This window comes from Melospiza melodia, chromosome 12 (assembly GCF_035770615.1).
Source record: "Melospiza melodia melodia isolate bMelMel2 chromosome 12, bMelMel2.pri, whole genome shotgun sequence".
Lineage (NCBI taxonomy): Eukaryota > Metazoa > Chordata > Aves > Passeriformes > Passerellidae > Melospiza > Melospiza melodia.
In genome coordinates this window covers 7,770,108-7,792,665 of record NC_086205.1, presented here as the reverse complement: position 1 = coordinate 7,792,665, position 22,558 = coordinate 7,770,108, and the positions used below count along the sequence as shown (strand labels likewise).

Below are 22,558 nucleotides of genomic sequence, written 5' to 3'. Positions count from 1 at the left end.
CTCATTCTGTTTTTGTGGGTTTTCGTTTTTTTTTTTTTTTTTTTTTTTGGTCTGGCTATTAATTTTGAAGATACTGATTGGGAAATGGTGAAGCTGCTGAATTTTATTGTTGAATCTTTCTGCCACCCATTTATTCTCTGTTACCTTTAGGGAAAATATGTTGCTTAAAGGAAGGAGCCACCTTGGTCTGTTCCTGACACAATCAGATGTTTCTGGTGCTGTTCTCTCTCACATGACATAGAATAATGGAATGGTTTGGGTTGGAAGGGACCTTGAGGATTATCCAGTCCCACCCCTGACCGAGGCAGGGACCCCTTCCCCTATCCCAGGCTGCTCCAAGCCCTGTCCAGCCTGGCCTTGGGCACTTCCAGGGATCCAGGAACAGCCACAGCTTCTCTGGGCACCCTGTGCCAGGGCCTCAGCACCCTCACAGAGAAGGATTTCTTCCCAATATCTCATCTAATCCTTCTGTCTAGCAGCTTAAATCATGTCCTGTCCCTCCATCCCTTGTCCCAAGTCCCTCTCCAGCTCTCCTGGAGCCCTTTTGGGAGCTCAAAGTTCTCCCTGGATCCTTCTCTTCTCCAGGTGAACACCCCCAGCTCTCCCAGCCTGACTTCTCTTATTTAAAAACCAAAAAAAATTGCTTCTTTCTAGTATTTTGGGAACATTTTCTGATGTTTCAGTCCCATTCTGCCTTCTTCTGTTCCCTTTCACTGCCAAACAGTTCTGTCTTTTTTATTTCTTGGCTCTTATTTAATAATAGTTTCTCAAACACTTGGCCCTTGGCATGCGAGCTACTTTTTATAGCACTGGATTAAACAACATAACATTTGTCAAAAGTGATCTTAATTTAGCTGCCTCCCATGACCTCTTATTGAATTGCTTTCCCAAAATGGGACTTCCAATGCACTCCTAAATCCATAATTCTCCCTTAGAGTGGCTTGTGTCTGTGACACATTCATGTCCTATAGGAAAAAAGCTCTTCCTTTGCAGGGAAGGATTCAACATTCATCACTGTTGAGAATTTCCCAGCATTAAAAAGGATTTGTGTGTAAAAAATGTAGAGTAGGTTTTGTTGATACTTGGGCCTGGGCAGCAGAATTTTGCAAGGAATAAAACCTGTACCATCCCCTCTCCTCGCAGCAGTGCTGATATTACACAGCTTCATTTTCACACCCTGGCTGTTATTGCTGTGTGTGTGGCTGGGACATGTAATAAGTTGGGAATTTGATCTGGTTGGAAGCAAAAAACCTGCAAAAATTCTCTTGTAACCAGAGTTTTTCCTTGATCTCAGTCATTCTGTGGCCACACACACACTGCTGTTCTGGCACAAGCAGAAGCAGGGCAGGACCATAAAAGCTTGATGGGTATGAGAACCATTAAACTGACTTAAGTATCTCTTTGCTGAAGGCAATAAAGCCTGAGGGTCATGGAAAATAGACAAGGAATAAAGACTTTGTCTGTGGAGTAAAATTATCCCTTCTGAAAGGTATGAGCTGCTCCAGAACTGCCTTGTTTAACCCAGCAGTGCATTCTGAAAGTGATAAAATGAAGCCCAGTGGTGCCCCAAATGTCAGGAAACAATGGGGAGTGGGGGTGGAGTATCCCAGATCTTTGGAAAATGTGAACTGTGGTTCTTTAAGTAGATACTGTGAGGAAGAATAACCTTGAGAGAAAAAACACCTTTTTTTTTCCTCACCAGGATCAGAGCTTGAGAAACTGAAGATGCTGTTCTGACATTAGGGGAGTTGTTATGGCTTTAAATCTAGAATTTCAAGAGAATCCTAGAATGATTTGGGTTGGAAGGGACCTTAAAGCCCATTCACTCCCACACCTGCCATGGGCAAGGACACCTTCCTCTAGCTCAAGTTGCTCCAAGCCCCATCCAACCAGGCCTGGGACACTTCCAAGGATGAGGCAGCCACAGCTTCTCTGGGCAACCTGTGCCAGTGTCTGACCTCACAAGGAAGAATAAATAATCATTTTTTAAAAAATTATCTTCCTTATGTCAAATGTAAATCTACCCATTTCCTGTTTAAAACATTGCCCTTTGTCCTGTCCCTGCAAGCTGTGATCAAAAGTCTGTTTCAATGTTTCTTACAATCCACAAGCCACAGAAAAGTGTCCTTGGAAAATTTTCTTCTCCAGGCTGAACCTCCTCAGCCCAACAAGTATTACAGGTGGGCCTAGAGTTTGGGTTTGTTGGCTGTTAGAAGAGCTCTGTGCCACTTAGGTGGGTGTCAGGGTTGTGCTGTTCAGGGAGTGGTTTCTGAGTGAAAATCCATGAAGAAAAATCATGCCCTAAGTGCCTGGATCTCTTTTGATGTGTCTCTCCTTCAGCTGTCAGTGTATTACAGCATCCATTCTCTTTGAAGAGGGGTTATTTCCAACACTGTGGGCAGAGGGAGTGTGCTGTCAGTTTTCCCATTTCCTGTGCTGGGGAAGGTGAATGTTGTGGCTGTTGTGCTCATCAGGCAATAGTTCTATCTGTGGGTATTTCCTGCTCTGGAGGGAGAGTGATGGCAGCCTTGTCAGTTTGTCTCTTCCCTGTATTCTTTCCCCTTGGTTAATTGTTGTCCCCAAAGGATCAACAGCACAGGTGATTGACTGCAGTAACTGCAGCAGCACTTCCCACTTTCCTTCCCTGATGTTTCCCAGAGCTCCAGTGAGATGCAGAGCATTGCTATAAACCAGGAGAGTGAAAAAAGTGAGAACAGGATCCCTGATTTCTCTGAACTTTGTGTTTGTTCCCCTTCTGAAGTGATCTGCTCTTAAAGGAGTCAGGAATACATGAAAATGAGAGAGCCTGGACCTGGCTGAGAGGTGGAAGAGCCCATCCAGAGTCTCCTGGAATATTCTGTATTCCCTGTTGTCTCAAGCTGGGGTAGAACTTTTAGGTCAGACTCTCAAAGAGCAAGTTTAAGCCTGATTAAGCAATATCAATGCAGGGGGTGAATAGGTTTGAGTGTGCTTGTTCAGCATTATCTGACTGCATTTTAATCTGTCACAGAACTTGGGGTCTTTCATTTGAACACTTCATGAAGTTATTGAAATACTTTTGAAGTGATTCGGTGATTATTTGTTCTGTAGCTCTTAAATTGATGGGGTGTAAAAGTTGGAGATGCTTCTCTTGAAATCTCAACACCACATCTCTTATAAAGACTGGCTGAAGAAGGATTCATCCCTGGGTTTTACTCCAGATCCTTAAAGGAGTTTTTTCTTTCATGGAGCTTTAGTTCACTCTGGGGAGAAAGTTGTAACATGCCCGTGGCAGTGACAAAGTTTCTACATGCAGGTTCATGAAATAGATGAGTTTATAAGGTTTTTTTAATGCTGTATCATCTGTGTCTGGCTGCCTGAGCCTTCTGATATGTGCAGTGCCTTGTGCCAAGGAGAGCTTCAAAGGAAAATGGATCTCTCTTGGCTTTCTGGAAGCTCTAATAACTTCAGACTGCAAAGATCCCAAGCTCTGGGGGAAAAGTGTGACTTGTTCAGACTGTCCTACATCCTTCATGTTGGCCATACAGCTGTTGTGTTGTCTTTGCACTTTACACTTCCACTGTGTTCATTTGCTAGGCAAGGTGCTCAAAGTATTAATTACTTTCACACTTAGACATTTCAGAGGAAAATTCACCTTCATTCTGTCTTCAAACAGACACTGATGAAGATTGAGGATGTGTGTCACTGCCAGCAAGAACAAGGATATGTTATCTAGAATATTTGGGATTTTGGAATCTTTGGATCAACAGAACCTGAATGAGTTCTTTATTAGAAAGATGAGAGACTTAGCTGGCATTTGCTTTCTTCGTTGTGTTTTTTTGTTTTACAGAAAAATTGGGTTATGAAGGTGGAATGCTTCACTTTCCAATCAGGGGTTTCCAGTCCCTCTCAGTTTTGGGAAGTGTCTCTGATGGCATGTTTCTCCAAGCTGGCATTGCATCTCTTGCCAGGGTTTAACAGATCCCTGCAGCCATTCTGGGGAATCTTTTAAATCATCTGATGTCAGAGGAGGAAGAAAACACACAAGTTTCACCTTTGATTTAAAGAACACATTGTTTAATGGTGCTTTTCCTGTGAAGGAGAAAATTCTTAGCAAAACAAATGGAATTGTGTTATTCCAGGAACATATGAAGTGAGGGTAAGCTGTGCAGAGCCCTGACTCATTTAGGATGTTCTGGCCAAGGTACACTTTTGGTAAAAACAACACAGTGTGCTGTTCAAGATAACCCAGCTGCTCCCATTTTCGTGTTCTAACCACTTAACATTTTTCTGATGTACAAGGAAGGAGTGTTTGGAAACAGACCATCCATGGAAAGCACTGGAAACAAAGTGTTGACAAAGGTCAGCTCTTTAAACTTTATTGTTCTACCAACTTTTAACAAACCTTTTGAGTTCTGTCATCTTAGGTCACTAAAAGACTTTCAGCATTCTTGGCTATCTCTGACATTTTACTATTTAGAGTTTTTTAATATATTGCTAGTCTAGTTAAGAGGAGATGTCCCATTCCTGGCAGTGCTCAGGCCAGGGTGGACAGGGCTTGGAGCATTGTGATCTAGAGGAAGGTGTCCCTGCCCATGGCAGGAGGTGGAGCTGGATGAGCTTTGAGGTCCCTTCCAACCCAAACCATTCCATGGTTGCAACATTGGTGACTCTTTAGGATTTCATGCATTTGGGAAGTGTAGGGATGGAAATCCTGAGAATTCAGGCTGTGCCAAGCAGGAGAAAGCAATTTAGGGGATTTAAGTGAGGACAAGCAGCTCTGTGTTAACCAAGGTGAAGCCTTCTTGTTCACCCTCCACAGGTACCAGAACTTGGAGCATCATCCACAGTTGTTCTCATGGGGTCGTGTTTCAATTGATGGAATTTGCTCTTCTGGGCAGTTCATTCTTAAGAAGCACAGCCTTGTGAAAATAGTTCTGAGTTTAAATTTGTACCTTAAACACACAGCACAGCATTTGAATTAATTGTTCTAAAGTATTTAATCTTCCAAAATTAGAGTGCAGGATCCTGTTTCTGAAGAGTATAGTTTATGCCAGAAAAATAAATCAAGAGTTACTGCTCATCTGAGCTAAATTCTTGAGTGTCTTTATAATGGAAGATATTTGAATTTAAAGAATTTGGGAAAAGTAGCAAATTTCTGAATATCAGCCTAAAAATGCACTTGATTTGTCAGTTAATCCTAGTAGTAGGATTAGAAGCAGTACAGTATACTTCAGAAAATACTGAGGGGATGATTTCCAAAGTATTGTACTATATAATTTAAAGATTTGTTATTCCATGTGCTAAAAGATACCTGCAGGGCAATTTAATTTGCATACAGTTAAAATCTCTACTTGTACATCAGTTTTATTATGTGCTGCCCCTTTACCTTTGGACCAGGACATCAATCATGTCTCTCTTTCCCACTTTCACTTTCAACTTACTTAACACCTTCAGGTTCACTTTGAGTTAAATGGATTATTGAACAAAGAGCCTTTTACTTTCTCCTCTTTGCTGCTGCTTCCTGGATTCTGGTGTTACTGTTACACAGGGAACTAAGACTATCCCCAAATCCTGCTTTTCTCTGCCCTTTCTGTGGTTTAAAACTGCATGTGCATTTGTAATGTAGGAAAACCAGAATAACATTCCCTATTTTAGCAGTGACATGTTGACTCAATCCAAAGATTTATTAAAATTAGGCTTGGATTTGTCAGTGTGAGCTGCTTTGCTTTGCAAAATAAACTCATGTGGTTGATACTTGATGCCTGGATACCAGGATTGGAAGGGAAATCCTGTTCTGTGGAAATTTTATCAGGACTAAGTGCAGTGTCCTGTGCTGTAACCTCTTCTTGCTGTGGTTTGGAGTGCATGTCTTACCTTTACAGGAGACTGGAGTTCTGTAGGATGCAGAACTGCCTTGGAAAGCTGGGAGATGTTGAATTTGTGAGAGTGATGACCTGAACACCTCCTGCAGCTCCAAGCTGCAAACAGGAGCACAGTGTGCAGGAGGAAGCATCAGATGCTCCACTTGGCTCTGGCTCACTCCTGGGGCCTTGAAATTTGAAAGCTGAAATATATTTTATATCTACTTTCCTTTCTGCCTGAGATAAGGCAGGTTGGATCATGCCTTCTTGCATTTCCTTCTGGTGAAGGAAAGTTGTGAAGGTTACCTGATAGAGGCATTAAAAATGTCCTGTGCAACAGATGTGAGCACAGGCATTGAATCACTTCCAAGACTTGTGTGGAGGGGTTAAAGCAATACTCAGGCATGCATTCTCTTTGAACTGGGGTGGAATTCTGCCTTGGGAGCAGTTTTACCTAATTAATTGCCATGCAGAAGCAGCAGTAATTAACAAGGATGTGTTGATACTGGGAGCATTTATCACCTGGAGCTGCTCTAGTCCTGCCCTCTAAATTCCTGTGACCACTGTGCCTCCCTTTGTGGCTGTCACCCTTCAATAACTGGAGCTTGTGCACTTTGTCATGGGATATTTGGCAAAGCCCACAAGGCTGAAAAGTAATAAGGGTAATAGAAGCCTGTGAAAACAGGCAGGGGTGTAGAAATTGGGCTGTGTAAGTGGTGTGGTGTGGGGGAGTATTACCTTGCAGTATGAAACAGGAGGAAGTTCACAGGAGAACATGCCATTACAAATGGTCCAAAGGTGAGAAAAGCTGCAGGTAAAACATCATCTGAAACATTGCAGTTGGAAACATTCATCAGAAGCCTTGGAGCTCCTGGCTGTAGCATTTGCAGAGCTGCTTCTGACAGGAGTCTTGAAAGAATCAGCTATTAGTGCCTGTAGTAGGCTGTGAGAGAGTTCAAATGGGACTCAGTTTTGAACCCTGTGGTTACATGGGTTTTCAGGTTCTGCTTTGTCTTCTGAAGAAACAGATTTCAGTGACCATTCTACAATCAGAAGTCCTTTAAATTGTAGTGCTGCCTGAGAGGAGGTTGTGAGGTGGGCGTCACCCTGTTCTCCCAGGGAACAAGGAACAGGACAAGAAGAAAATTGCCTCAAGTTGCCCCATGAGAAGTTTAGGTTGGATGCTAGGGAAAATTTCTTCCCAGAAAGGGCTGTCCATCCCTGCCACAGCTGCCCAGGGCAGTGGTGGAGTCCCCATTCCTGAAGGGATTTAACAGAGGTGTGGATGTGGCACTTGGGGACATGGGTTAGGAGTGGCTTTGGCAGCACTGGAGGAATGAGTGGACTTGATCTTGGAGGGCTTTTCCAACCTAAAGGATTCTGTGATCCTACTTAAGCTGTGCTTTGCAATTTTGAGGCTCTGGGAGGTCTGACTTCCAAAGTGACTCATGAAAGCACCCAGCTCCTCAGTTCCCCACTGCAATATCCAGGTAATTACTGGTTTTCATCTCTGCTCAGTCCTTTGGGGTGTGGAGTGAGTTTTCCTGCTGAAGCAAAGCCTGGTGCCCTGCAGCTGATGAGTGCCTGGTCTCAGAGCAGGCAATTCCCTTCAATTTAGTGTCATCACAGAACTTCCCCAAGATCTTTTCATGTGAATTCTGATGATTCATGTGACTGATGAATGATAATGAACAAAGATTTTAAAATGAATTTTTGCAGCTGGATTTTAAGAAGTTGGTAAAAATGGAATAGGTGTTTTTCCTCCCCATGAACCAGGCAGGGCCCCAGCACATCCCAGCACAGAGGGATGTAAAACCAGCAGTGCCAAGAGCCCCATTGTGCCTGGCTGCACACAAATCCTGTGATATCAGGAGATAAACCTGCAGCTCCATCAGAGCTTGGAATCCTGCCTTGTTCTTGCCCTGGGCCTCAGGGCAGGCTTTCACAGCCAGACTTTTGGGTAAAAGCAGGGCTTGGAGAGCATCTTCCTCTCTGGAATGCATTTACATCTATCTCAGTCTTGGTTTTAAGCACCTTTTTGGTCCTAACTGAGTATCTGGAATATTTCTGGGTGTTAAATTTTCCTCTGAACTCACCTGAATTTGCTGCTCTTTGGTTTCTCAGCTGTTGGTGCATGATCACCTTGTGGAAATCTGGCTGCTCCACATGAGTATCCAACTGCAACTCCATTTGTGGCTGAGCACTGACATGTTCTTAATCACAAATAATGGTAATATCTCAGTTCAGCTTTTTTCAGGGCTTTAAGGAAGTTTTGCAATGAACCCTTGCCCTGGAGCACTCAACTTAAATTCGAGGCTGTTCCTGGTGCCCAGATTTAATAAAGAGGAGACTGTGACCTCCTCAGTTGTGTCTCCAAGTAGCTATTGTAATTTCAGAGGTTTCTGGCTCTGTGGGAGGCTTTTCCCCCTCTCCCCTCTGTAGCTGTGTGTGTGGCTGTGCTTGCATCTGACACCTTCATGGATTTGGGGCAGACAAAAGGAGCCACAAAAGCCCATGGGCTTTTTATTTCTACATCCCATGGTGTGACAGGATCCTTCCCCTTTTCTGTCTGAGTGGCTGCACAAACAGCTCTGAGAAGAAAACAAAGTGTGTGTGCTTACATCACTCAAGTTTGGGGAATTTGGGGTTATACATTGGCCCAGGCAGGAAGATGGAATCTGTAGGGTTCATCTCACTATGTCCTTGGAAAAAGGTCTCAGCAAGCTGGGATTGCTCTGGCACTGGGACTCTGTTTCTCCTATCAAAACTAGAAATTGTGGGTTTGCTGGATTGGTTTTAAGGATTTTTAGTAAAGGATGCTCAGATTCACCAAGCCTCCACAACAAAATAATATTGCCAAAATCCCCTTTGTCCTGGTATGTGAAGATGTGTGTGTTGGTTGCTCAAAAGTGGTCATAGTCTACTAATTGTGACAGAGGTTGTTTAACTGAACTTTTTCCTTTGTCACTGATGAAAATGCCTTAAAAGGAAGCCTGATTGCAGTGGGGACTGTTGCAGTAGCAGTATTTTGGTGTTCTTTTCCCCCTTTTGACAAGAATCACTCCAAGAAGTGGTGATTAATATTGTGTTTTGAATTATATCTAGTACAAACCCACAATAATCAAATTGTGTGGTGGTTCTAAATTGGCACTGGTTTCAACTAGAGGAGAATTAGCCGTGAACACTATTGTTTGTTCTGAGTCTGTTGAATTTGTTGGTGTTGTGTAAGTTTTTTCTATGCAGAAAACAAGGAAATAATATTGATAAGCAAACACAATATGGATGGTGGGACTGTTTCACAAGATAAGATTTCAGTTTCCGTATACACTTGCCTGGGAGTCAATCATCCCTTTGGGTGCCCAACCACTATAACCTGGAGAGAAAACAACACTGACCTGCTGGAAACTTCCCTGAGTGCTGGAAAGGGAAAGGCTTTGGCAGAAGAGTCACCATGAGGAGATGAATGGGTGCATTGTCCAAACCAGCCTGACTCGTTCTGTAGATCTTAAACCCACTCTTAAACTATCTCTGATTTAAAGCTTCAAATTATTGCTTGGTGGCTCTTATAATTAAAAGCAAACCAGTTCAGCAAGCACGGGGCCAGAGAGTGTGTGAGGAGTTAATCTGCTTAAATTCACACCCAGGAATCTCTTTCCTGCCTTCCTCATGTGCTGGGTGAAGAGGTTGAGGTCTTTGGACCCTGTAGTTACTGCTGAAGCTCTGTACAGGTAACCTGCTCCTCTGACTTCTCAGAATCTGCTTTTCCACCTCCATTTTTAATGCTGGCTTTTAGAACTGCCTGATTCAGTCATTCAGGGCTGTGTAACTTTGTTTTAATGTAGGATCTTAGTTTTTCTTTCCTCTTTCCAAGCCTCTTGCATCTGTCTTGTACGTAATTGAATCCATCAAGTGTCCAGCCCATAGGGCTTCTGTTGTAGTGCAGACCAGAGACTTCAGCTGGCCATGGCTTCAGTGTGTCCTGCACTGTAGGAACCTGTCTGTACCATCCCCACATACAGAGTTGTTATCCAATAGAAGGGAATCACAGATTTGTTTGTGTTGGAAAGAACTTCTAAGACCATCGAGTCCAGTCATCCTCCCAGCACTGCCAAGGCCATCGCTGACCCATGTCCTCAAGTGCCACATCCACACAGATTTAAACCCCTCCAGACTCAAATCCTCAACCAGTGCCCCAGGCAGCCTGTTCCAATGTCTGACCATCCTTTCTGTCAGTAAATATTCCCCAATATCCAGTTTGAACCTTCCCTGGTGCAGCTCAAAGCTGTTTCCTCTCATCCTGTCCTATTCCCTGGGAGCAGAGCCCGACCACCCCCAGCTGTCCCCTCCTGTCAGGAGTTGTGCAGAGCCACAAGGTCCCCCCTGAGCCTCCTTTTCTCCAGGCTGAGCCCCTTCCCAGCTCCCTCACCTCTCCTGGTGCTCCATTCCCTTCCCCAGCTCTGTTCCCTTCCCTGAAGAAGCTCCAGCCTCTCAAAGTCCCTGTAGTGAAGGGCCCAAAAGCACTGGCTGATACATCCCATAATATACCACAGTTGTCACTAATTTAGTGGCACCTCTGAGCTTCTGCAGAATGCTCCCATCACTCTTCACTCAGCCAGAGTCCTGTTTCCTTTTGCAGGGCTGAGGCTCAGTTAGGAAAGGGTGTCAGGGCTGTACAGGGGGCAGGATCAGACCTTGGAGGACGGAAAAGAGCAGAGGATTTCTTGCCTATTCTTCCTCCCAGGGCAGCAAAGCCTTGGCTTGACTCATCCAGGACATGTAAATTCCCCCTGGTGCAGCAAGGAGAGTTCCTTGGGCTGTGCTGGGCTCTCCTGTGCCAGCTCCCTGCCAGAACTAGTCCCAGCATGAGGGAAACACCAAAAATGCTCCCAGGTGTGAGGGAGGTGGGATTGGGAGAGCTCCTGTTGATGTCTCCTTGTGTTTCCCTGGAGGTTCTTGCCACCAGGGGGGGAAAAATACTCCAAATACACAAAGAGTGGTGGGAAAGGGGTTCCAGGCACCACCTGTGCTTCTGCTTTGGGTTATTGGATTTATCACAGGTGCCTGAATTTTGGCTGGCAGCAGTGGTTTTATTTATTTATTCATTTGAAAAGGTGGGGGAGAGAGCAGCAAACAGTTCTAAGGTTACCAAGAGTCAAGTGTGTCAAGCAAGAGAGCAAGGAAATAAGTGAATGTAGACATAAACAGCCTCCAGGCATGTGGCAGTAAACACAACTGTACCTGGAGTGGTAACTCAGCAGCAAAGCGTCCCTTGGAGCACATTTGTGCTTGGGAACATTTGGCACATCCCATTTCTTCCATGGGCACCAGTCCTGTGCAGGATGAGACCCCACTGCCCAGTGCAGCTGCCTTGTGCCTGCCCAGGAGCTGTCAGGAAGTGCAGAACCAGAGCCTGTCAGCCCCTGGAATGTGCTTGGTTTCCTTTCTGGGCTTGACCCCACTCCTTAAAGCAGAAATGAGCCTCAGAACTTGGCCTTGAACTTTTCTTTCTCTAAGTGCTTTTTCTAAGTGCCATTTTAAGAAAGGAGGCAAACAAGTTCTGTTCGTGCTCAAGTGACCTTAAGTGACTTTCAGATCTGGACTGAATTTTGATTAATGTGTTGATTTGTTTCCAAGGTTTATCTGTGCTTCCTTTTTACCTCAGATCAAGCCTCGGAGGTGCAGGTGACCATGATGCTGACAGAAAGCTGTAAACTCAGAGGGCTTCACCACAGGTAGGGTGACAAATCCATGTCACTGTGAGGTGGGAGTACCTGGGTAAAGCTCCCTGGGGAGAAGGAGCTGTTTGCTGGGAATTCAGCAGCACTTCTGTAGAATTGTGAAATGCCAGGGTGGCTTGGATGGGACCTTAAAGCTCATCCATGGGCAGGGACACTTCCACTATCCCAGGTTGCTCCAAGCCCCGTCCAACTTAGCCTTGGACACTTCCAGGGATCCAGAGGCAGCCACAGCTTCTCTGGGCACCCTGTGCCAAGGCTTTGCCACCCTCACAGGGAAGAATTTCTTCCCAACATCCCATCCATCCCTTTCTGGCAGTGGGAAACCATTCCCCCTTGTCCTGTCCCTCCATGCCTCATCCTCCTGGAGCCCCTTTAGGCACTGGAAAGGACTCTGAGGTCTCCCTGATCCTTCTCCAGGCTGGACATTCCCAGCCTTATATAATAAAGGCCTTGCCTAAAATACAGGAGTAGCAGGTTTTTGGTGAAACATACCTAAAATGGAAACAAAATGAACTTGCCCTGCTCTCATCATTCCAAATGAGCTGTTGTCCTCCCTTTTATAAGTCAAGCTTTTAAAAAATAGTCCAAAAAGCTTTTCTTCCCTACACTGTCTATAAAGCTGGGACCCTCATGGGTCTCCAGAGCTGATGGATGTGACACCTGTGTGTGAGAAATTTTCAGGAAAGAGTAAGAAAATTCAAAATTAAAAAAAGTGGTTAGTTGTTGGTGACTTTTACTAGTGGTATTCAATGGAAAAATACAGGTGTTTTAAAAAGTGATTAATGGAAAATGAAACTGTGTCCAGTTTGGTTTGAGTTTCTATGAATTTGCATGTATTATGTATTATATTATATTATATATATTATGTATATTATGTACTATATTTCTTCTAAGGAAGTTGTGCAGAGACACTGCAGCACTGGTTGGGGATTACCTGAGCCACAAAAATCTTGGAAAGGCCCTTAAAATGGCTGATCCAGAACTAAAACTTTCTGTTCTGTTACTTTGCAGTGGATCAAACATGATGTTCTGACTTTTTTTTTTGTTTAAATGCTGTAGGGCAAGTATGTGTTTTATATCTGTAATAGATTTAGAATGCTGCACCTCCCAGTTTAAGGATATAGCACTTCTGTGTATTCTCCTGTATTCACAACAATTTATGTCAGCCCTCTCGGACCAAATGAAAACATTTGGAGGGTTCTTCATAATGGGAAAGTAGTCAAATATTTCATTTATTAAAAGTACTGTCTAGGGCTTCAGCTAATTGGACACATTGTGCTCTGCAATTCCTAATACAAGATTAAATGCTTTTTTTTCATGTTGAGTTAATTTTATTGCTGTGTTTAGGAATCAAAATTATTTTAATCAAATTTCAGTTCGGTAACATTAGGAATTTCTGTGTCTTCCAGGAATCTGCTGCCTATCACTCACGTCTGTATAGAGGAGGGAGAGAAACCAATGGTGCTGCTGCCCTACATGAACTGGGGGAACCTTAAACTCTTCCTGAGACAGTGCAAATTGGTGGAGGCCAACAATCCTCAGGTACCCTTGGGCATGTGGGACTTTGTGCCCATTAAACCTCCATTTGCTCTGAGTTTGTGCCACCAGAGGAATGGTTGTGGCACTCTCCTGTTCAGGAGAGCTGCTGAGGTGGCTCCCCAGCGAGTGTTTGCCTTGTTTCCCACCAGGAAAAGTTTATCCTGGGTGTTCAGAGGGCAGGAAGCTGTCACCTCTCATTAGGGTAGGAGCTCAATCAATGCATCCTAAAATTATAGCAACAGATAGAGAAAATTGTGGATTAAATTAATGGAAGTGGTGTATGGAGAAATTGCAGATTTATTGATACTACTTTTGGTATCCCAAGCTATAAATACAGGCAAGATTTTAATTATGATGGGACTGTGAAGTTGCAAAAGGAGCTGAAGCCTTTGATGCTGGTTTTGGAGAGCAACAAGGATTTTGACTGTGCTGCACCCTGGAATTAGCTGATTTCCAGAGAAACAAAGTGAAAAAGGTGTGGGAAGGGGTAAAATGGACCATTTTTACCTATGTCCACTTCCAATCAAAGGAAAAGTAGGTACAAAGAGTGAGGCACTTGCAAGATGGAAGTATTTTCCCTTGGCATGTCAAAAAGAGAAGTTAAAATTTCGAGTAAGGCACCGTCATGAGTGCCCATAGGTGGTTGTGTCTGTGGGGACTGGAGGGGAGGGGTCACTGGGACACAGCAAACCCAATAACCCTGCAGGTGCTGGGCTGGAGGGGCTGATGGCTGCTGCTCTGGGCTCTTGCAGGCGATTTCCCAGCAGGATCTGGTACACATGGCCATCCAGATTGCCTGTGGGATGAGCTACCTGGCCAGGAGGGAGGTCATCCACAAAGACCTGGCTGCAAGGAACTGTGTGTAAGTACTGTCCCCTCTGCAGCTCCCTGCACTCAGCCTCAGCTCCCCTTCAAAATGCAGGGCTGGGGTCTCTGGTGTAGTCAGTGAAGTTGTTTTTCCCCAAAGCAAGGGGAACCAGGAGTTGTGGTTCTAAAGGATGCAGAACATCCTCTCTGTAAATGCCTCAGCTGGGTTTGACTATCACTTTTTCAAAGGCTTGAAAAGAGTTAAAGTTTCCTTTCAACTTTAATAAAAACTTAGAATATCTTTGACAGTTTATCAATGGATAGATTTTTGTTTTAGGCTGGTTTTCTTCATTTTTTCTCCTCAAAAACTGAGTTAAAGACTTAGTTTGTTGGTAGATTTCTTAGTTGCCAAATGATGGATAGATACAAATGTTCTCTAGAATGGCAGGAATGCCAAAGAGGGGTTTGAGACCAACTTCAGGCTGGAATACACTCCAAAATGTAGAAGTAGAGATGTTTGGTGGCCTTCTAGGAACCTCATCACTTAGTCACCACCATCTCTGCTCTTGTGCCCTGTAAGGGTGCTCAGTGTGATGACAGATGCTGTTCCTAATTCCTATTGCTGTTCCTCACTGCTGAGCACACTGAGGAGGAAGTGGGGCCACAGGAGACAGATCACAAACATCAGGGAATCACAAACATCAGGGACATCCTTTGGAGCTTCATGTTTGGAAAGATAAAGAGGTGCCAGTAGCCAAGGTCCCCTGAAGGACTTTGTTCCACCAGCCCCTCTTTGTTCCCCAGGTTTGCTCTGGGTGGTGAAAGGCTGGGAAGTGCATCAGACCCATCTCCTAATTTTGGGAAGGGAGCCAAGATTCCAGTGATCTTGGCAGGTTTAAGGGAGGAAATGCTTGTGGTCTCATGTGCCCATGGCACAGCCAGGTCCAATTACAGTGGACATGAGGGTTACACAAGTCAGGGCTGTCTAATTGCTGGGGAATTGCCCTTTGCATTGCATTTGCTTTCCACAGGTCTTCTAGGAAATTCTCTGAACTCTTAAAAATTACTAGATAGGAAATTTCCTGTTGTGTAAATTTTGAGGATCATGAACTGGCCTGAAAGTGCATAGGGGGAAAAAAAAGATATCTGGGATAGTAAAGAGAGAAACACACAGAAAGACCATTTATATTTCATTTTTCTCATCAAAATAAATAATTGCCAAGATAAGAAAACAAAAACCAGTTTGTTACAATACCCCCACCCCAATGTTCCTTCTGTATATTTGTCATACAATGTTGAAGCCAACATCTTTGCCATATTCTGAAGTCAGCTGTTTATGAGAACACTGAACTTTATTGCACACATTTTTAAGTTCAAAGAGTTTGAATCACACCCCAGAGGGGGCAAATTCTCTCTGCTATTTTGAGTCATCTTTTCTTGATTAAAGTAAGTTTCCCTTTGTACCCTATTTCTGACAAGCATCAATATCTGTTGTGGAGGGAATAAAGAGTTTTTCAGCAGATGGCTTGATTGGAGACATGCTTTTGGACCACAAAGGGTACTGGTTGGTTACAGATATTAAATTTCTGGCTCTTTCTTTGCTTAGGTCTTTGCCTCATTATTGCCACAGAGGTACTAGAGCTACGAAGTGTTTAATTGCCCTGATAGGGGATCTCCAAAAGAGCAGGAGTAACTTGAGGCAGTTACTTGTTTGCTTTCACAGTATTTTCTTGCACTTGTAAGTGTTTGGTTTTATTTAATCAAGCCTGCTGATTTTTCTAGTGCTTATCAGTTGGCACAGAATAAACTGGTGCTGTGATAATGTTTGCTAATCACAGAGTAAGCGTGTCTTGATGCAGGAGAGTGCCAGTGCTCGAGCTGTGGATTAGCAGTCCCCAGTGAGTGCTGAGTGTGGCCCTTGGGGCTGGGCAGAGCTGTGGGGTTGCTGACCTATTGGAATATTACCAATATAGCTAGAAGGGATGTGCTTGAGCTTGTCTGGCCCTTGCTGCTGAAGCAAATAGGGGCACTGTGGTGTTTCACCCTAGTGACACTTTTGGCTAGCTGGATGCTGCAGCTGGGTGCTTGGAGGCAAGTCCAGGCTTGCAGGAGCTCAGGTTTCCCTCTGATGGAGAAGATTTAAGGTGATGGTGAAGGAAAGGAGTTGGGTTTTGCTAGAGGGTTTCAATGCAGAGCTTTATTCTGGCCCACAGGCCTCTGAATCCAGCAACAGCTCCAACAGAACTGAACTGTGTGGTTGCTGTTCCTTTTAACCTTGAGGAGAGGGGGAGGGAAGGTGTAAGGAGCCACCAACCAGGTACAGGAGAGGAGGTCTCAAGGGACAAAGGACACCTGGATGGCCCAATGCCCCCACAGGGGTAGGGAGCATCCTTTGAATCTGCCCAATCACCCAACACCCTTCTAGAATGCCAGGGTTAACAGACAGTGCTCAGCAGGGATCAGGGTGGGAAAGGAGAGGTGACTGACACACCTGGGAGGGATCAGCAGGGGAGGAACCTGGGGTATCTGAGGTAAATCCTGAAATCACAACCCTGACGTGCTGTTCTCTGTGCCCAGCATCGACGATGGCCTGCAGGTGAAGATCACGGACAACGCGCTGTCGCGGGACCTGTTCCCCATGGACTATCACTGCCTGGGGGACAACGAGAACAGGCCCGTGCGCTGGATGGCCCTGGAGAGCCTGGTCAACAATGAATTCTCCAGTGCCAGTGATGTGGTGAGGCTTTTTTTCCTGGAAATGTGTTTTGATGACATTTTGCTCTTTTTTCAGTTGCTGGAGAATCACAGAATCCCAGAATGATTGGGATTGAAAGAGACCTTTAAAGCCCATTTAATTCACCCCCTGCCATGGACAGGGACACCTTCCACTGTCCCAGGTTGCTCTAAGACCTGTCCAACCTGGCCTGGAACTCTTCCAGGGATGAGGCAGCCACAGCTGCTCTGAGCACAGCAGAGGTGCCCCTTGCTCCCTGTTCCTTTGGAAGTGCAAGCAAGGAACACACTCAAATTCAGGGAGCTGCACTGGGACTGCTTTTCGTAAAGTATCTCAAGTTAGAAGGGACCCACAGGGATATCCAGTCCAGCTCCTGGCCCTGCACAGACACCCCAGCAATCCCAAATGCTGCTGGAGCTCTGGCAGCCTTGGGGCTGTGCCCATTCCCTGGGGATCCTGTTCTGTGCCCCAGCACCCTCTGGAAGTCAAGGTGGGCACCCATTCCTTAGCCATTCCTCACCGTGTGCTCTGTCTGGTCAGCACAAATCTGCGCAGGCACAGCTTTCCTTGATAAATCCACGCTGGCTGTTCCCAGATATCCCTGATAATGAGCTCCCTGACATGAGCAGGAGCTGGTGTTTGACTCTGTGGCCCACAGTCCCCCAAATCCCAGCTCTTCCAGAGAATTCCTTCATTCCAGTGGCCAGGAACCTCTCCCAGCTGAGGTGACCTTTCAGAGATAAGAGCAGTGTTGCAGTGACCTCAGCCTGTTCCCTATGATGCATCCCATCCAGGATAGTGGTCTGATGCCAGTTTGAGAAATTTTAGAGAAGTTCTGGTGGTTTTTTCCCTCCATGGTCTCTGTACTAGTGCTGGAGCCATGTAAACAAGGAAAAGAAGGAAGGAAGGGAAGGTGCCAGTTGTGCTGCACATGTGTATTCATTGGAAAACACATGGGGGCTTGTGTTAGATCCAACCTAAAGACAGAAGAGGAAATGGAAGTTGCCTGTAAAAGCATGTTTTTAGAGAGCTAAATGAACTCAATCAAATGGTGGGATTTTTTGTTTTTACTTTTTTTTTTAAATCTGGGACATGAAAGCAATTACTGTTTGTGAGAACTGGGAAATCAAAGCTTATGTAACAGCAGCAGTGAGATGTAGAATTTTATTAGGATGAGTAAATCTCATGATTGTAACCATTTTTGAAAACTCCAATGCAATTCAGCATTTTTTCCAGTCCATTTTAACCAGAAGTACTTTTTTCATTGCTTAGGGATAAATGCCACCCAACTTTTAACACCCAATTCTAACTGCAGACACGTGGCCATCTGAGTTGTGTAGAGTTCAAAAGTGAAATGGGTGTATTTTTTCTGGGTGTACAAAACACCATGTGCCCTAAATATCAGCTTTGCATCTACCTGGACTCCTTTCACAAAAAGCTGATGTCAGATGTTTTTGTGGGTTTGGTAGGAACAAACCCAGTGATCCATTGCATGTAACAGGGAATGGGTGATGAAGTCTGGTACAAACAGTGTGTGTGTCTGCAGGGATGCCAGGGGATGTGTTCCAGGCTTGCTTTTTGGATGACTTTCTTTCAAATGTGTTTGCTGGCTTGAAACTTTCCCAATAAAGTGTTGCTCCCCTGCCAGCAGCTCTATCAGTCAGCCAGAGTGTAGGAAAACAAACCACCATTCCTGCTGAATCTTAATTCCCTGTTTTTCCTGCTGTGGCACATGAAGCTCTGCATCTCTTCATGCCATCTCTATGCAGCTTCCTATGGAATTAGAACAGCTGTATTCCCAGAGTGGTTTTGCTTGAATCACTCTCTATTTTATCTTCATGATCACCCCTTGTCCCTCAGCAGTCTTCTCCACTGCAGCTAAAAGGGGCTTTATTTCCTTTGGTGGCTGTTTGAGCGCGTCTGTGCTCTGCCCTTCCCACCTGAAAATATCCCTTCCCTAAGGCTTGGGTCAAGGCAGCGAGTGGGATTTCTCTTGATTAAAACAAGAATTGTGTGAGCCATGCATGATTGTGGCCCTTTTTAATGAACGATGATGTGGAGCTTGAGTCGTGAGTCACGAGCGTGCCGTATCAGCCCCATCTCTGTTTGGTCTCGTGGCTCTCTGGATACCAGATAATAAATCATTTTCCTTGTACGCTGCTTGTATGTGGATTCATAGATGGATTTTTCATCACTTCAAGCTCCTTCTGGCAAGGGTTGCCAGATGAATGTGTTGAATGCTGATTGTCAGATTTACTGAGGTGAAATCTCTTTTTTTTTTTTCCGAGTCCTATTCCTGAACATACTCTCCAAATATACAGATGATTTGGAATAAAAAAATTATAATTATTTCATTTCTGATCCTTTGAATTTTGCAGACTTTTTTGAGGATTTTCGAGGCATTTTGAAGAAGTAAAGTATAACAAAAAAAATCATTAAATTATTATCTCCTATATATTTGTTTTTTTACACTTTACTTCTTTTTAAAGAAGTAAAGTGTAAACCAAAAAATATATAGGAGACAATCATTTAATGTTCACTAATTTAGATGTAGGTGTTCTGTAATTTCATGTTAAAGAAATGCACGATTTTTAGCACTGATATCTTCGTGCAGTAAGATTTTAAGTTTGTAGAATCACAGGTTGGTTTGGGATGGGAGGAACCTTAAGACCATCTGGATCCCACTCCCTGCCATGGGGCAGGGACACCTTCCACTATGCCAGGTTGCTCCAAGCCCCATGCAGCCTGACCATGGGGCAGGGATGGGGCAGCCACAGCTTTTCTGTGCAATTTATCACCAATTCTGTGATTTTTCATTAACCCAGTTCAAGACATGTTGAATTTGGTTATATATAGAGCATTCATGCAAAGCTTTCTTACTATGTGTAATTGCCTTGGACAGCAATCCTCCTCACAGCTAGCTTTGTGGCCTGGCTGGAGGAGCTCTGGGGGTTCAGCACGTTGTGTTAATGCTCCTTTGCACTGTTCCTTTGCAGTGGGCCTTTGGGGTGACCCTGTGGGAGCTGATGACCCTGGGCCAGACCCCGTACGTGGACATCGACCCCTTCGAGATGGCAGCTTATTTAAAGGATGGCTATCGGATAGCTCAGCCCATCAACTGCCCCGATGAACTGTGAGTGCCTCTGTGGGGGAGGACAAACGTGCTGCTTTCTGCTTGGGGTGCTGAGCCAGGGCTGCCTTTTCTTGCCTGATTGTTCTGCCTGGCAGACAAAGCCTGGGGTGAACATTGCTGGTGGAACTCTGGCTCTGGGGTGCCCAGCAGCAGAAGGAAGTGGAGCCAGTCCAGAGGAGGCCATGGAGATATTCTGATGGCTGGAGCCCCCTCTGCTCTGGGAATGTTCAGCCTGGACCAGACAAGTGTTCAGCCTAGACCTGGGAGAACTTAGAGGCCCTTCCAGTGCCTAAACAGGCTCCAGGAGAGCTGGAGAGGGACTTGGGACAAAGGGTAGAGTGACAGGACACAGGGAATGGCTTCCCACTGCAAAGGGCAGGGTTAGATGGGATATTGGGAAGGAATTCTTCCCTGTGAGGGTGCCCAGAGAAGCTGTGGCTGCCCCTGGATCCCTGGAAGTGTTCCAGGACAGCTTGGACAGGGCTTGGAGCAGCCTGGGATAGTGGGAAGAGTCCCTGCCCCTGGCAGGGGTGGGACTGGGTAATCTTCAAGGTCCCTTCCAACCCAAACCATTCCATGCTTTTATAGCAGTTGAGCGATTTCCAGTGAATTCTCTACTGCTCCTTCCTGGATTGCCATGGGTTAAATCCTAAATCAAGCCAGGACATCTGGTGACAGCCCCTTTGCTCGTCATTCCAGATGTCCATCCTTGGAAGGAGCTGTTCAGCATTATGAGCCATAAGATCCAGAGCTCCTTGTCTCTCTCTGGCTGCTCAGCCAGCTTCCCCTTCCCAGTGCCAGATGCTGCTTTGCCTTCCAGGCTGGGGCTGTGGCTGCCTGGCTGACTGCATGTGCCTCTGTGTTGCAGGTTTGCTGTGATGGCCTGCTGTTGGGCCCTAGATCCTGAGGAGAGACCCAAGTTTCAGCAGCTGGTGCAATGTCTCACTGAATTCCACGCAGCGTTGGGAGCCTACGTCTGAAACAGCAGCAGAAGATGGAATTCCCTGCCTGGGAGAAGCCATGGCATCCACCTGCAGCTCCTTGCATCCCTTGGACTCACACACATGATGTGTATAAAGCAACACTACAGGGAGAAAGCACTTCTTCCAAAACACTGTGCCTTAGAATGCCTTAGTAGTCTCAAGTTTTTTTTGTAAGACCTCTTGGTGTTGAATATTTTCTAGATATCACTTTTGCTAAGTTAAATTGAGACCTTTTGGTTTGCCATCAGGATTTGTAAAGTGTAGAGATAGTGAACTGAAACATGAGATTTGGATGGACTTTGCACTCTGACAGCAGACACATGATTTTTTCAGAAGGGTTTATGGAACTGGTAGAAAAGTGAGGAGAGGGGAAATGAAAAAAACACACTGCAGAAAATTTTCCCTGCTTTTAAAAAAAATGTTGAAACTGAATCTTTCTGACCAGCTCTAGTGTTTGTACTTGTATGTATCTGGAATAGCTTTTTAGTATCAACTTCTTCTATTTTGAGACAACAGCACATTATGGTTGGATCCACACATCTTTCTTACCTTTTTAACCCATTCACAAATGTTCTTTGGAAAAGCTGGTCTTCAGGATACAACATCTCCTTTCTAAAGTGATGATGTAAAAGTGATCCCAGTTTACCTCATAGAGAGAGTGGTGAAAGGGGGGTAAGAATGGTGCCCCTCCTTTCACATCCAAGGATTTTTGAGATGGTTTTATGTGCTAACTAAAGGCCTTCAGAGAAGAGCCAGAGCAGCCCCTGTGTGGGAGTCTGTCACCTCAGGCTTCTGCCCTGCAGTTTCTCTCGTTCAAAAAGGTACTGGTTGTTTTTTATGGGCTTTTATGGCCTGAAACGGGCTTAAATATATAAATATATATTTGTAAAGACACTTGCAGAGTAAAGAATGTTTTTCTATTACACCTAACGTGAAAGCTTGGTCCCTCACCTTGCCCTGTGTGTGGATTGTGCAGGTTGGTGGTGGTTAGGTTGGCGTTGGCAGGAAGAGAAGGTGGATTACCTGCCTCCCAGTGGAACTGATAGCTGGGACTTCAGGAATTATCCTGCTGCCTTCCTTAACCCAGAGATCCAGTCCACCCCAGGTTGTTTTGAACATTGCTTAAGAGGACTGAACATGTTTTTTCAGCAAAATGTGTGATAGATTCAAGCTTTTTATATATGTTAGAAAGTTGCTTGCAGGATAGCTCCTGGTTCTCCTGGTGAACTGCAGACTGCATCCTCTGCCTGGTGGCCCCATGAGGAGGGCTGTGCTTCAGCACAGTGTGGGACATGAAAAGTTGTCTTTTGTCTCTCACCATCTGCAGCTGAGCACCCGCTGCCTTGAGTGTTTGTGCAAGTGCAGGGGTGGGACATTGCCCTGACAGGCTCTGGAGCCACTGCAGTGTTTTAGGAGACTGCTGTGCAAGTATGAGCAGCTGGATTTGGCTGGCTCATGCAGATGTGCAGCTTCTGTTCCTTCCAGAGTTGTCAGCCTTGCTGAAGACAATTAATCATCTCAGAGGATTAATGAGGCAAAGCTTTGTGTGTGGTCCATGTCCCTCAAAACACCAGAGCTTTCCTGTCTGTACTCCAGGGTTTGTTACCTGTGGCCAGTGACCCAAGCCTTGCTTTATCCTGGAAGGAAATTTTCCTGCTGGCTCAAGTTTGGGCACGCTGTGATGGGCTGTGCTTGCCTGACAGAATTGGAACTGGTTTTGTTTGGCTGAGTTTGGAGTGGCTGAGTCTGGGGACAGCAGCAGGGCCTTGGGTGTGTGGTCT

At 45.1% G+C, this 22,558-nt stretch overlaps 1 protein-coding gene across 2 annotated transcripts in view; it reads left to right on the top strand.

Moving 5' to 3' along the window:
* The window catches only part of RYK (receptor like tyrosine kinase), a 55,367-nt gene extending 33,665 nt beyond the window's left edge, over positions 1-21,702 (top strand). For both annotated transcript variants that reach the window (XM_063166646.1, XM_063166645.1), the window contains exons 10-15: positions 11,506-11,575; positions 12,991-13,123; positions 13,873-13,982; positions 16,505-16,664; positions 19,658-19,794; positions 20,663-21,702. In XM_063166646.1, coding sequence (XP_063022716.1) covers positions 11,506-11,575; positions 12,991-13,123; positions 13,873-13,982; positions 16,505-16,664; positions 19,658-19,794; positions 20,663-20,774 — 722 coding nt within the window. In that variant the 3' untranslated portion in view covers positions 20,775-21,702. The remainder of the gene's footprint in view (positions 1-11,505; positions 11,576-12,990; positions 13,124-13,872; positions 13,983-16,504; positions 16,665-19,657; positions 19,795-20,662) is intronic.
* Positions 21,703-22,558: the final 856 nt, after the last annotated feature.